At 39.6% G+C, this 14,125-nt stretch overlaps 2 protein-coding genes across 14 annotated transcripts in view; one reads left to right on the forward strand and one right to left on the reverse strand.

The window, feature by feature from the left end:
• Nucleotides 1–7,071, forward strand: part of LOC143298107 (rab-like protein 3) — an 18,176-nt gene extending 11,105 nt beyond the window's left edge. Inside the window, exons 7-9 of one of the 7 annotated variants that reach the window (XR_013057351.1) lie at nucleotides 951–980; nucleotides 3,562–5,489; nucleotides 5,544–7,071. Coding sequence is in view for 1 of the 7 variants with exons in the window: in XM_076610805.1 (XP_076466920.1) it covers nucleotides 951–980; nucleotides 3,562–3,618 (87 nt within the window). In the remaining 6 variants the exon portion in view is untranslated. Of the gene's footprint in view, nucleotides 1–950; nucleotides 981–3,561 lie in introns of all 7 variants that reach the window. The other 6 variants (XR_013057352.1, XR_013057355.1, XR_013057356.1 and 3 more) reach the window with 6 other exon arrangements.
• Nucleotides 7,072–8,059: 988 nt separating this feature from the next.
• The window catches only part of LOC143298106 (baculoviral IAP repeat-containing protein 7-B-like), a 32,844-nt gene continuing 26,778 nt past the window's right edge, over nucleotides 8,060–14,125 (reverse strand). For all 7 annotated transcript variants that reach the window (XM_076610804.1, XM_076610802.1, XM_076610801.1 and 4 more), the window contains exon 7: nucleotides 8,060–13,232. In XM_076610804.1, coding sequence (XP_076466919.1) covers nucleotides 13,036–13,232 — 197 coding nt within the window. In that variant the 3' untranslated portion in view covers nucleotides 8,060–13,035. The remainder of the gene's footprint in view (nucleotides 13,233–14,125) is intronic.

Genomic DNA, 14,125 nt, shown 5'->3' on the forward strand with positions numbered 1-14,125 from the left:
TCGGATGAGATGATAAACCGAGGTCCCGTGTGCAGCATGCACTTAGTGCACGTAAAAGAACCCACGGCAACAAAAGTGTTGTTCCTGGCAAAATTCTGTAGAAAAATCCACTTGGATAGGAAAAACAAATCAAACTGCACGCGGGAAAAAATACAAAAAAAAAGGGTGGCGCTGTAGTGTAGCGACGTGCTCTCCCTGGGGAGAGCAGCCCAAATTTCACACAGAGAAATCTGTTGTGATAAAAAGAAATTCAAATACAAATACAAAAAAACATACACATGCAGACACAGACATCCAACCAAACACTGATTTGTTTTTACACACATGTAATTAATCATACACAACACAACACTCATCATTATACATATCATTTCTCTCAGTACCTGAATGATGCACATAATTATCATGCCACAATACTCAATGCTAATTTCACAATACTACTTGAATATAAAACCACATCATCATACTTAAACACTGTATCTTGGTACTTAAAAATCATATTAGAATTCATAATGATGAAAATTCATAAGTATGACTAATGTTTTTAACAGTTTTGTGTGTGTGTATGTGTGTGTGTGTGTGTGTGTGTGTGCATGCTTTGTGTGTGTGTGTGCGTGTGTGTGTGTTTGTACCTATTTTTGTAACAGGCATAGATCCCTATGTAGAGAATAGGCGCTGTATAGATTCACATTTTCATTATCATTATTCTTATTGTTTTAGTAGTATTAGTCATAGTAGTAGTAGTAGTAGTATCATAATTATTATTATTGTTATTGTTGTTATTATTGATATTATCAATATTATTATTATTATCATCATCATCATCATTATCATGATTATGATTATTCATGGTAGCAGTAGTTGTAGTAGTAATAGTAGCAGTAGAAGTATAATCCATGTTACTGTTGACTGGCAGGCAGGTGACAGGGATGACTGATGTTCTGTTTCAGGTGATAGATCGGCGGTACTCCTGCAATCAGGTCAGTGGCAACAGAAACGCCTTCGCATACACTGACGATTACCGTGACCGTTTCCAGTAAAACAAACAAGGCTGTAAAGAGGGTCTGATGTGAGGAGAGCAGGGGAAGAAAAAAACGCGTATTGTATAAACATCAGCCACAATCCTTATCTTTCTAGTTGTGGTTGTTTTGGGTTTGTTTTGTTTGTTTTTTTCATTTTCTTTTTCGACCTTTTAGTGGAAAAGGAAACTGGGAGAGGATCAGTAGAGTCAACCCTGTGTCTGTGGTGGTAGGTTTTTGTAGAGAAACTCATTCTATCTTTCATTTCGTAGTGCTTTAACTCTTTCACTGCCAAGTTTCTGTGTTGAAGACACTCCCCAGCGCCAATGCACTCAAGGCCTGATTATAGGGCTATACACAAATATATATGAATTCACTCAAGGCCTGATTATAGGGCTATACACAAATATATATGAATGCACTCAAGGCCTGATTATAGGGCTATACACAAATATATATGAATTCACTCAAGGCCTGATTATAGGGCTATACACAAATATATATGAATGCACTCAAGGTCTGATTATAGGGCTGTACACAAATATATATGAATGCACTCCAGGTCTGATTATAGGGCTATACACAAATATATATGAATGCACTCAAGGCCTGATTATAGGGCTATACACAAATATATACGAATGCACTCAAGGCCTGATTATAGGGCTATTACACAAATATATATGAATGCACTCAAGGTCTGCTTTTAGGGATATACACAAATATATATGAATGCACTCAAGGCCTGATTATAGGGCTATACACAAATATATATGAATGCACTCCAGGTCTGACTATAGGGCTATACACAAATATATATGAATGCACTCAAGGTCTGATTATAGGGCTATACACAAATATATATGAATGCACTCAAGGTCTGATTATAGGGCTATACACAAATATATATGAATGCACTCAAGGTCTGATTATAGGGCAAAACACAAATATATATGAATGCACTCAAGGCCTGATTATAGGGCTATACACAAATATATATGAATGCACTCAAGGCCTGATTATAGGGCTATACACAAATATATATGAATGCACTCAAGGCCTGATTCTAGGGCTATACACAAATATATATGAATGCACTCAAGGCCTGATTATAGGGCTATACACAAATATATATGAATGCACTCCAGGCCTGACTAAGCGTGTTGGGCAGTGCTGCTGTCAGGCATCTGCTAGCAGATGTGGTGTAGGGTGTAGCGCACAAGGATTTGTCCGAACACGGTGACGCCTCCTTGAGATATTGAAATTTAAAACTGAAGCTGAAACCAACTCCTCTGCTTGAAGTGACATGGCGACCTGGGTTACATGATGGTTGTGGTGCCTTGTTCAGCTATCTGGACGCTGTGGAAAAAAAAGGGGAAAAAAGAAGAACCCCCCCCCCCCCCCAAAAATCCTGGCCTGTGTAGAATGGGAATGGGGCTTCTGCCTTTTGAAGGACAAATATTGTTTTTGTCCTGAAAGTTTTGTGCTGTTATTTTGTTATCATGTGTTGTATTTGATGCTGGTTCAGTTGTGCTGTTTCTTCTGTCATTGTCGTTGTTCTTCTGTCTTCATCATCGTTTGGATCACTGGTGTTGCTGTTAGTATGATGATAATGATGGCGATGATGATGAAACTTGTGGTGGTGGGGATGTAGATGATTGTTGTTGTGTTGCAGAATTCTCTTCGTTTAATGATGATGATGTTGTTGTTTTTATAGAATAGGTACACAGAGAGTGTACCTGCCCTTCAAAAAATATCATGAAACTGTAGGTATTGAGCCTCATAGACTTGATTCATTTAAACAGGCCAGTAAAAAGGAATGTGTGTGTGTGTGTGTGTGTGTGTGTGTGTGTGTGTGTGTGTGTGTTGTGCATCTTTGTGTGAAGCAATAGTCTGTGATGTGTTCTTCATGCCTGCACTAGCGTCCATACATGCATATCTTTGTGGTTGAACAGTAGGCACAAGACATTGTTTTATTTCTGTAGGTGTGGGTATGTTCATGTTTTTGTGTGGGTAAAACAGTAGGTATAAGCCTTATTTATGGCATGTTGTAATTGTTCTAATCATTTAAAAAAAAAAAGGAAAAGAAATAAGAAGATACCACACTTACACACACTCATTCATAGAGAAAGAAGAAAAGGAGAGACATAGAGGGAGAGAAGGAGACAGACAGACAGAGACAAACAGGTAGAAATAGAGAAAGAGGTCACACTATGTTGTTATTACTCTCTGCTTTCAGTTTATTGAGAAAGATTTTATTTTTGGAAAAAGCTGCATGTTGATCATTGAACAGAATGTCAGTTTGTTTCCTTGGTTTGTGTTGTCATGGTTATCTCTCTCCTGTTGCTGTATGCTGTGTTCTTACCTTTGTTTGTTTGTTTGTTTTCATTATCGAGAAAGTTATTTTATGAAATTATATGAAATTGTGTCCCTTGCACACCGAGAGAGTTACAACTCTTTATTGTTTAGTAATCCTTCACTCTGCTAGCCTCATGACTCTTTAATTTCGAGTTATTCTATTCACCTGTGTCTTGGTTCGCAGGGCCATTTGAGTCCGCAGCACGTAAGGAGGACGTGGAAAAGTGCCCACGTGGACTGAGGGACTGGATGGGCAGCGTGTTACACAGTCGTCCTATGCCTGCCAGACAGGATGAATATATGGGCAAAACCTCGCACCACACAGCTGTCTCTGCGTACTGTGTCGAAGGCCGACTTGCCCAAGTAGAGATGGGATTTGTTGTCCAGAGTCACAGAAGTCGGGAAACATCTTGGGAAAATTTGTTGGAAATGTCTCGGACGAATATGTTTTGCTTTTCAGGGTCTGGAAGTCTTGGAATTTTGATAATAAAACTTAATCAGTACTATTCAACAAAGAGTATAATTCATCAAAAAAATTTTTTTTTTTTTTTAAGTTAAAAAATGAATGTTGATACCACGATATCTGCCAATCTTTTTCGTCAGCGGTGTCAGAAAAAAAGTTTGGTTTAGTTTGACTTTGTGTTTGGTATGGCAAACCTTTAATCTGGTCTTGGAACAAAATGTGGAATTTTTGTCTGGTCACATCTGTCAGCACCTTGTGACAAGGGAACATGTACTGTGTGTGTGGAAACAGGAATGGTTGACACCGTAAATTACAGATTATGAACTTTGGGGAGTTAAGTCTTGAGTGTGATGATGGCGAATGGACAGTGAGAACGTTAAGTGCTTCATTCAGGTTGACTGACGCTACTGGTCTTTCTTTTTTTTTTATATATGTATATATATTTTTTTTTGTTAACCCCTTGTATGCTAAACCTTGGTAAATGGAGGTCAGTTGTGGGGCACGAGTTTGGGGCACTGTCAGTACTTTCTACATACCTTTCAATGCTGTCGTTGACTTTGCTGAACAAAAAAGTAATGCCATCCCAAAGAGGATGAACACCAGATAGAGAACAGTGACTGACATCCTGACCTGTAAGGTCTGTCTTATCACCGTGAGGTGACAGCCCTTCACTGACATCCTGACCTGTAAGGTCTGTCTTATCACCGTGAGGTGACAGCCCTTCATTGACATCCTGACCTGTAAGGTCTGTCTTATCACAGTGAGGTGACAGCCCTTCATTGACATCCTGACCTGTAAGGTCTGTCTTATCACAGTGAGGTGACAGCCCTTCACTGACACCCTGACCTGTAAGGTCTGTCTTATCACCGTGAGGTGACAGCCCTTCACTGACATCCTGACCTGTAAGGTCTGTCTTATCACCGTGAGGTGACAGCCCTTCATTGACATCCTGACCTGTAAGGTCTGTCTTATCACAGTGAGGTGACAGCCCTTCACTGACACCCTGACCTGCAAGGTCTGTCTTATCACCGTGAGGTGACAGCCCTTCACTGACATCCTGACCTGTAAGGTCTGTCTTATCACCGTGAGGTGACAGCCCTTCATTGACATCAGACCTGTAAGGTCTGTCTTATCACAGTGAGGTGACAGCCCTTCATTGACACCCTGACCTGTAAGGTCTGTCTTATCACAGTGAGGTGACAGCCCTTCATTGACATCCTGACCCTTCACTGACATCCTGACCTGTAAGGTCTGTCTTATCATGGTGAGGTGACAGCCCTTCACTGACATCCTGACCTGTAAGGTCTGTCTTATCACCGTGAGGTGACAGCCCTTCACTGACATCCTGACCTGTAAGGTCTGTCTTATCACAGTGAGGTGACAGCCCTTCACTGACATCCTGACCTGTAAGGTTTGTCTTATCACCGTGAGGTGACAGCCCTTCATTGACATCCTGACCTGTAAGGTCTGTCTTATCACAGTGAGGTGACAGCCCTTCATTGACATCCTGACCTGTAAGGTCTGTCTTTTATCACCGTGAGGTGACAGCCCTTCATTGACATCCTGACCTGTAAGGTCTGTCTTATCACCGTGAGGTGACAGCCCTTCACTGACATCCTGACCTGTAAGGTCTGTCTTATCACCGTGAGGTGACAGCCCTTCACTGACATCCAGACCTGTAAGGTCCGTCTTATCACAGTGAGGTGACAGCCCTTCACTGACATCCTGACCTGTAAGGTCTGTCTTATCACAGTGAGGTGACAGCTCTTCATTGACACCCTGACCTGTAAGGTCTGTCTTATCACAGTGAGGTGACAGCCCTTCATTGACATCCTGACCTGTAAGGTTTGTCTTATCACAGTGAGGTGACAGCCCTTCACTGACATCCAGACCTGTAAGGTCCGTCTTATCACAGTGAGGTGACAGCCATTCATTGACATCCTGACCTGTAAGGTCTGTCTTATCACAGTGAGGTGACAGCCCTTCACTGACATCCAGACCTGTAAGGTTTGTCTTATCACCGTGAGGTGACAGCCCTTCACTGACATCCTGACCTGTAAGGTCCGTCTTATCACCGTGAGGTGACAGCCCTTTATGAATGAACAAACTGGTCAGCTGCAGTCAGAGTAAAGGACAGGAAGGAGACAAGTTGGGTCAGTTGTTGTGGGTGTTGGGTGAACAACTCATTGTGTGGGCAGAAAATGAACTGGAGTGTAAAGACTTGGAAAACCACCACAACAAAAACAGTTGAGAATCTGAAGCAGTTCACTCCCCTCAACTTTTTTGTGTGTGTGTGCGTGTGTGTTTACATAATGTGTGCAAGTACGTGTGTGTACATGTACACGTGTGACTGTGTGTTCTTGTGTACTGTGTGTTTGACCTGACATTGTAAAGCGCTATGAGGTTTGAAAGCGCTATGTAAATGTATTATCATTAAAATTAGTAGCAATATCATCTTTATTATTCCGTTACTTGGTGTGGTGAGAAAAAGGTAAAATTGGAGGCTATGACTGGTAACCTTGCAGCCTTTTCTTTCCAGAAATGTGCCAAGTTGGCACAGTCACAACTGCAAAAGTATGTGGAAAGAGGGTTTGATACGAGTGGGGGAAAGTGTGTGTGTTGGGGGTGGGAGAGGTTTAAGAATACACTGGGAAGAAAGTGACCAATACATCTTGTAATATTATGGGTTGCTGGTAACAGTTCATCGATTAAAAAGTGATGCAGTGTGCAGTTTAAATGATAGTTACTGTTGGACCATTTTTTTCTGGTATATATGTGTGTGTTGTGTGTGTGCGTGCATGTGTGTATGTGTGTTTGAGTGTGCCAGCATTGACAGCCACAACACAGAGGTCAGAAAGACAGGATAGCTGAAGGGCCTTTCACTCACAATTCAAAGACTTTTTTAAAACAGTTTTTTATTCAAATAATAATAATTATAGGCCCATCTAGCCACTCAAAATAAAGACATAGATACAAAAGCCACATAATAGATTGTGTGTGTGTGTGAGTGTGTGTGTGTGTGTGTGTGAATTGCTGTTCAGCACTGGTGTTTCGGTTGAGAAGTATAACTGTCTGCAGAAAAAAAAAAAAGTACATGTCAATGTGTGCGTGTGTGTGATCTCTGTGTTTATGTGCTTTTGTGGATGTTTTCACAAAACACTTCACTTGTGTGCATTTCATCAAATTTTTGCAGACATCCATGGCAGAGAAATAAATTGATTGAAAAATCCATCCATAAAACTCTGTGTGTGTGTGTGTGTGTGTGTACATGTGTGTGTGTGTGTGTGTGTACATGTGTGTGTGTGTGTGTGTACATGTGTGTGTGTGTGTGTGTGTGTGTGTGTGTGTGTGTGTGTGTACATGTGTGTGTGTGTGTGTGTGTGTACATGTGTGTGTGTGTGTGTGTGTGTGTGTGTGTGTGTGTGTGTGTGTGTGAACTGGCTGCTTTGTGGAACTTCTCACTTAAATGTGACTGGAGTGGTTAATGTTACATTTGAGCAGATGCCCAAAGCTGGTCTTTAAGAAATATGCTTCAAATCAGTTTTGTTGTTGTTGTTGTTGTCTATAAACCAGTCGCACAGAACTGTTGTTGAAAGAAGCAGGTTGTAAGAATGTCTGCAGAAAGATGACTGACCACTTTACTACCAAAGCTTCCAAGAATGTGTGTATATGAGTGGGGGTGAGAGTGGGGTACATAATGGGAAATGCATACAGTGCTTTGGGCAGTGAGTAAATTGTGAGTGTGTAGAGCTCATTTTGTATGGACATTTACACACAGTGCACATTTAAGAGACTGAATCTTCACTGGTGATGGATCAGACAACAATGAAACGTTATTCCAAATCAAAAATCTTGACTGAATGTATCATGAAAAAACTGCACAGACACACAAAAAAAGGAACTGTACATTACAATCCATTCCATGAATGGATTTGGGTAACAGTTCTCTCTCTCTCTCTCTCTTTATTTTATTTTTTTTAAGTAAGTGTGTGTGTAATTTAGGTTCAAAACTTATTATTGATTATAATCTGACAGGATTGCACTTCAAGCCCTTGCTTGGAACATAATTTAACCAGGACATTGGAAATCAACGCTTGTTTCAAACAAAATAACAAACTGAAAACAAAACAAAAACAAACAAGTGAAACCTTCGGCTTTGCCATCAGCCTCAATATTCACATATGGCTTTTTTTTTTTTCTTCTTCTTCTTTAAAAAAAAAAGAAAAAAAGAAGAAAAAAAATCCTACAAGAGCAGAAACAAAGAATCAAGAAATGTACAAAATTGGATTTTGGTGGATCCTGATGCCATCAACAATTCCAGTTTTTCCATGTAATATTAGTGAAGTGGAAAACTAACATTCTGCAGACACCAAAAAACAAAAAACACCTTTGATTCACCCCCAATCCAGAAAATCAGAATCAAAACTTTCAGAAGATAAACGCGCACACACACACACACACACACATAAATGGACCAGCACGGCAAGAAAACAAGAAATGAAGAGACCGAAAGAAAAGCAAAATGCCAGAACCAAAGAGAGTGACAGAAAAGAGGAAATCTTGAGATTTTTCAGGAGGGGCTGTAGTGCTAAGTCCTCGTGAAACCTGTACTGGTTGGGACGCCTGAACATGAACACATTTTAATAGCATTTGTTCACAAATGGTCTTTCCACCTCTCGATTTTCCAAAGACTGAAAGAATATAAACATCGTGAAAGACATTTACTGAGCTAACTTATAGCTAACTTCATGTTTGTGATGCTTTCATATGAACACATTTTGTATGATATAAAAACATACCTATGTTCACAAACAGCCAGGTTCACAAACACATGTCTATGTCCACACATATACACAGGTTAAAAAAACAACAACAAAAAACAACAAAAAAAAACAACAAAAAAACCCAAAACAAAACCACAATATAAAGATTTCACAAAAAGTCAAGGCCTCTTCCTAGAAGCAAGCAAGCTTTCAACATTTTTTTTTTTTTTTTAAACCGAGAAATGATTTAAATTATACATGCAGGCTGCCAAATGCCTACCACTAGCCTCTGAAGAAACAAACTAGTTGTTTCAGACACACATACACCATGGGCAGCTTGAAAAATGTGTTTGAAAAATCAAGGTCTCACACAAAAATTGCCACTTATTCAATGACTGTATTCGATGGTGGTTTATCGCTGAGAAGAAAGAAAGTGCGCATGCAAAAAAAAAAACCCCAACTAATCTGGTGTTCATTAAATTAGAATCATACACTGCTGTTTGTCCAAAATTCAATATCGTTCCACTGTGACCCCAAGAAGAAGACTGCAAGTTCAGAAGTTGTCCACAACTTTTTATAAACCCTGTACAAGTTTTAACTCTACTTCCCACTTGCAGAAAACAAGAATTAAAGGAAAATTCTTCCGATGGTGAGTAAAACACAAGCGTCAGTTCACAAAAAAAAAGCATTATATATAAATAATTCAAAACAGTGAAAATAATAATTAAAGAAAATTCTTCTGATTGTGAGTAAGGCCGCAAGCGTCAGTTCACAAAAAAGCAATGTATATAAATAATTCAAACAGTTTACTTTGAGAACAATGGAGATGACAATGGCAGTTTTATTCTTCCCTTTCACAGCTGTAGAGGTACAAGCTCTGACTAAACATGTATGATTTTAATATATATATATGCACATATATAAACGAACATGAAAATGGAGGAAGATAAATGTTTGTAAATAATTAAGCATCCCTTGCATCATTGAGAAAAATAACTTTAAAAAGATGTTTTGATGAAATGAAATTAAAGTGAAATATAAATATTTCAAAATTCCATCATCAAAAATGGTTTTACAATGATGCTTTCATAAATAAAGATAAAAATACAAAAATATTCATATATATATATATATATATATATATACATATATATATATTACACACACACACACACACACATAAAAACAACAACAAAAAACACCAAAAAAATCCAAGAAGTCATTCACAAACTTCCGAGCTGAACTGAATTAGTTCTTTTATTATCTGATTCTTCTTTTTATTTCATCTTTTTAAAAAAAATTCAGACATATGTTGCAAAAGATCAAACCAATCATTTTGAAGCCTGTGTTGGAAACCCAACTCTTCATTTCCAAGTAAATGTCAGACAGGACAAATAAATTACTAAAAAAACACACACAAAAAAACAATCCTTATATCCTATCAGTACATGTGACAACTCACAGGCTCTTTAAGTACAGTTCCAGAAATTATCACTCAATCTTCTGGAATGATCTAAAGTTCAGAATTTCAGTGTTTAATGTAGAATCATCAATATAATACCACGCTCCAACCAAAGAAGTTAAACGTCACCTACTATTTCAAAATGGTACAACTACAGATCAATAAAAAATTAATGTAACCTATTATTTCAAACTGGTACAACTACAGATAAATAATTAATCTAACATACTATTTCAAAACAGTACAACTACAAATAAATAAATCAATCTAACCTAATGTTTCAAAAAGAGACAACTATGGACAAGTAGCAAAGTAATATAACCCATTATTTCAAAAAGGTACGACTATAGCTGTGTGACAAAAATTGTTTGGTCATATCTATTAGTATCATATTGAACAACATCCAACATTTCAAACCCATTTTAACCACCAAAACATACCATTCTTTTTTTGCAAGTATGTCTTCATTTTTCTGCTTATGTACACCACATTTTCCATGAGAAGTTATTCCACACAAGAAAGCTACATTATGATCAGTTCATGCACAGTATCTTTACCTCACTGAACTGTGCCAAGAGTAACATGCATTGGGATTTTTTTGGTTTGTTTGTTTTTGTATTTCCATTGAAGCGAAGTTGTAATGCACTCACACATTGCAGACAACAAACTTTGACAAAAATGAGTTTTATAAACAAGTTTCAAATAAAATACTGACTATAATTCTGCATTCAATCATTGTAATTCAGAACCTACGACACCCCCCCCCCCACCCCAACCCAAAATGGGACAGACCTTTCCAGGAAAATGATTTGTTTTGTCTTTCATTCTTTTTTTCTTTTTCCCCCATCTGTTTCCTGATATGGAAAATAGAATCAGGAAGGAATCTCTAAACTTGTATCCATGATTAGATATTCAATATTTGTAGTTTCCACATATAACACAACAGTACCTGATGTTCCCATACTGTTAAACCCATTGATAAGTCTTGTAAACAGTTCACTTATTAAAACCTGTATCATGATGAAATGAATCTCCTGCATCTTGGTCAAATGAATCTTGAATACATCAAACATCACATATATATAAACAATTTAAAGCTTCTGGACAAATCACATTTTACAAATCAAAATCCCTCTCACAAAATCATACGTGATTGCACGCATGCACACACACGCACATACACTCACTCACTCACTCATATGCACACACACACATACACACACATGCGCGCGTGCACACACACACACACTCATGAACAATGCAAATAAAAAAAAATATATCACAGACGGCAGAGCAAAGTTATTCCGAACTGTCATCTTCAACAGTTGCTGTTCAGTTTTTCCTCAAGTCATCCACTGCACTGAAAACTCTGTTGCACTTCTGTGACAAAAGGAAAACTTTTCGGTCAGTGCGAACCAAGGAGCAGGAAATCAATGTTAGCGTTTTGCAGAAGCTCCTGGCATCACACACAGTATGTCACACACACAACTCATCACACACAGCATGTCACACAAAAACATCACACACAACTTGCCACACACATCACACACAACACACCACAAACATGTCACACACAACAAATCATGCACATATTTCACACACGCAACATGTCTAACACAGCATGTCACACACAACTCATCACACACAACTTGCCACACATGTCACACACAACACATCACTCACAACAACATCCTCCAAAGCAAACACAAGGTCACTGCATGATTCCTAACTTGCCAGAGTTGAGTGAGCCGCTGTTGCCACGTTTTTCATCAGCTCACTGCAAAAGCACAGATGTGAACGACCGACAGTTGATGTGACTGAATCTCCCAAGCCAAGATGAGAGACAGGCACAATAGCCGAGTGGTTAAGGCATTGAACTGTCAATCTGAGGGTCCCATGTTTGAATCTCGTTAATGGCACCTGGTGGGTAAAGGGTGGAGATTTTTCCGATCTCCCAGGTCAACATAATATGTGCAGACCCTTGCTTGTGCCTGAATCCCCTTCGTGTGTATACAGAAGCAGAAGATCAAATACACACGTTAAAGATCCTGTAATCCATGTCAGTGTTCGGTGGGTTATGGAAACAAGAACACATATACCCAACATGCACAACCCCTGAAAATGGAGTATGGCTGCCAACAATGTGGGGTGGTGGTAAAAACGGCCACACACGTAAAAGCCCACTCGTGTACATACGAGTGAACGTGGGAGTTGCAGCCCACGAACGAAGAAGAAGAGAAGATGAAAAAGACTGCCTACATGGCAGAGTAAAAACAGCCATACATGTTAAAAGCCCACTCGTGTTCATACAAGCCAACGTGGGAGTTGCAGCCCACGAACAAAGAAGAAGAGAAGAAGAAGACTCAACACTGACGTTTGAGGTAGCTGGATCTCTCAGACCAAGCAGAGACTTAACACTGATGATCCCTCACGCCAAACAGAGACTTAACACTGATGATCCCTCATGCCAAACAGAGACTTAACACTGATGATCCCTCAGACCAAACAGAGACTTAACACTGATGATCCCTCATGCCAAACAGAGACTTAACTCACTCTGGAAGATGGAACGCTATAGCGTTCCTGACGTAAGGTAGCGTTCCGGACGACGGAACGATATAGTGGTTTCGACATTTAAAAAGTTTCCACGTTTTCTTCATGGGGTAGCATAACAATTGCTGCTACACTGGGCATTGCAAATGTGTCAAGGGTTGAATGGAAAGTTTCTTCATGAGATTCCGTAACAACACACTCCACAGCGAGCCAACGAAACGAGTTCAGGACAAGCTAATCTGCATACGTATCGAAAATGGCGTTGCAGGCAATACAAGTTGAAATTTTTCAAGCAAACTAAATAGGGTCTCTCCCTCAGGCCATGAAGACCCTGTCCCAGCATTCATTCATTCATCATTCGTTCATTCATTTACTCATCAACGCTGACGTTTCAGGTGGCTGGCTGGACCTCTCCCGTCAGGCCATGAAGACCCTGTCTCTGCTGTGGATGTCCTGCCGGCAGATGGGGCAGATGGAGAGGGCGCTGCTGCAGGGGGCGCAGCAGACGAAGTGCTTGCAGGGGTAGAAGATGACCGCCACGTCCCGCTCCATGCACACCTTGCACTGCTGCTTCTCCCGTAGGCTCTCGTTCTCCCGCCGCAGTGACCGCAGCTCTGTGTAGGGTGGGGGTGGGGTAAAAATAGGTTATTTCTAGGTTATTTGCCTTGTCGCTCTGGTTTTTTTTCATCTTAAATTCTGTGTCAGAGGAGGGGGGATGGGAGGGTGGGGAGGGGTAGAAATGAAACTAAAGGGTACTTTGTTTTGTCGCTGGTTTTTTCCTTTTTCTTTTCTTTCTTTTTTTTCTCCAAATACTATTTCTGTGGTGGAAGGGGGATGGGGGTTTGGGGGTTGGGTTAGAAGTGAAACCATGAAGTGATAACAAACGGGTATTTGGTCTTGTCGGTCTTGTTTTGTTTTTTTGTTTTTTCCGAGGGGAGTGGGTGAGAAATGAGATGAAAGTGGTAACAAGGTATCTGTCTTGTTGCTCTTGATTTTTTTCTTCTTCTTTCTTTTACATTCTCTCTCGGAAGGGGAGTTGTGAGGTCGGGTCGGGGGGTTAGAAATGAAACGATTAAGTGATAACTAGGGTATTTCGTCTTGTTGCTATATTTTTCCTTCTTCTGGTTTTTTTTTTTTTTTTTTTTTTTTTAATTCTGTGTTTGTGGAGGACTGGAGGGAGGAGGAGGGGGTGGGGTCAGAAATGCAACGAAAGTGATTACAGGGTATTTGTCTTTCTTGTCACTCGTTTTTTTCTTCTTCTTTAATTTTTTTTTTTTTTAATTCTGTGTTGGAGGGGGGGGAGTAGGGTGGTGGTTAGAAATGAAATGATCAAGTGATAACTGGGGTATATTGTCTTGTCCCTCGCTTTTTCTTCTTCTTTCTTTATTTTTTTTCTGAAATATTATTTCTGTGGCTGAAGCTGGGGTTAGAAGTTAAACGATAAAGTGACAACTAAAGTATTTTGTCTTGTCGCTCCTTTTTTCTTCTTCTTCATCATCTTCTTTTT

The sequence above is a fragment of the Babylonia areolata genome, chromosome 23 (genome assembly GCF_041734735.1).
Source record: "Babylonia areolata isolate BAREFJ2019XMU chromosome 23, ASM4173473v1, whole genome shotgun sequence".
NCBI classification, from domain to species: domain Eukaryota; kingdom Metazoa; phylum Mollusca; class Gastropoda; order Neogastropoda; family Buccinidae; genus Babylonia; species Babylonia areolata.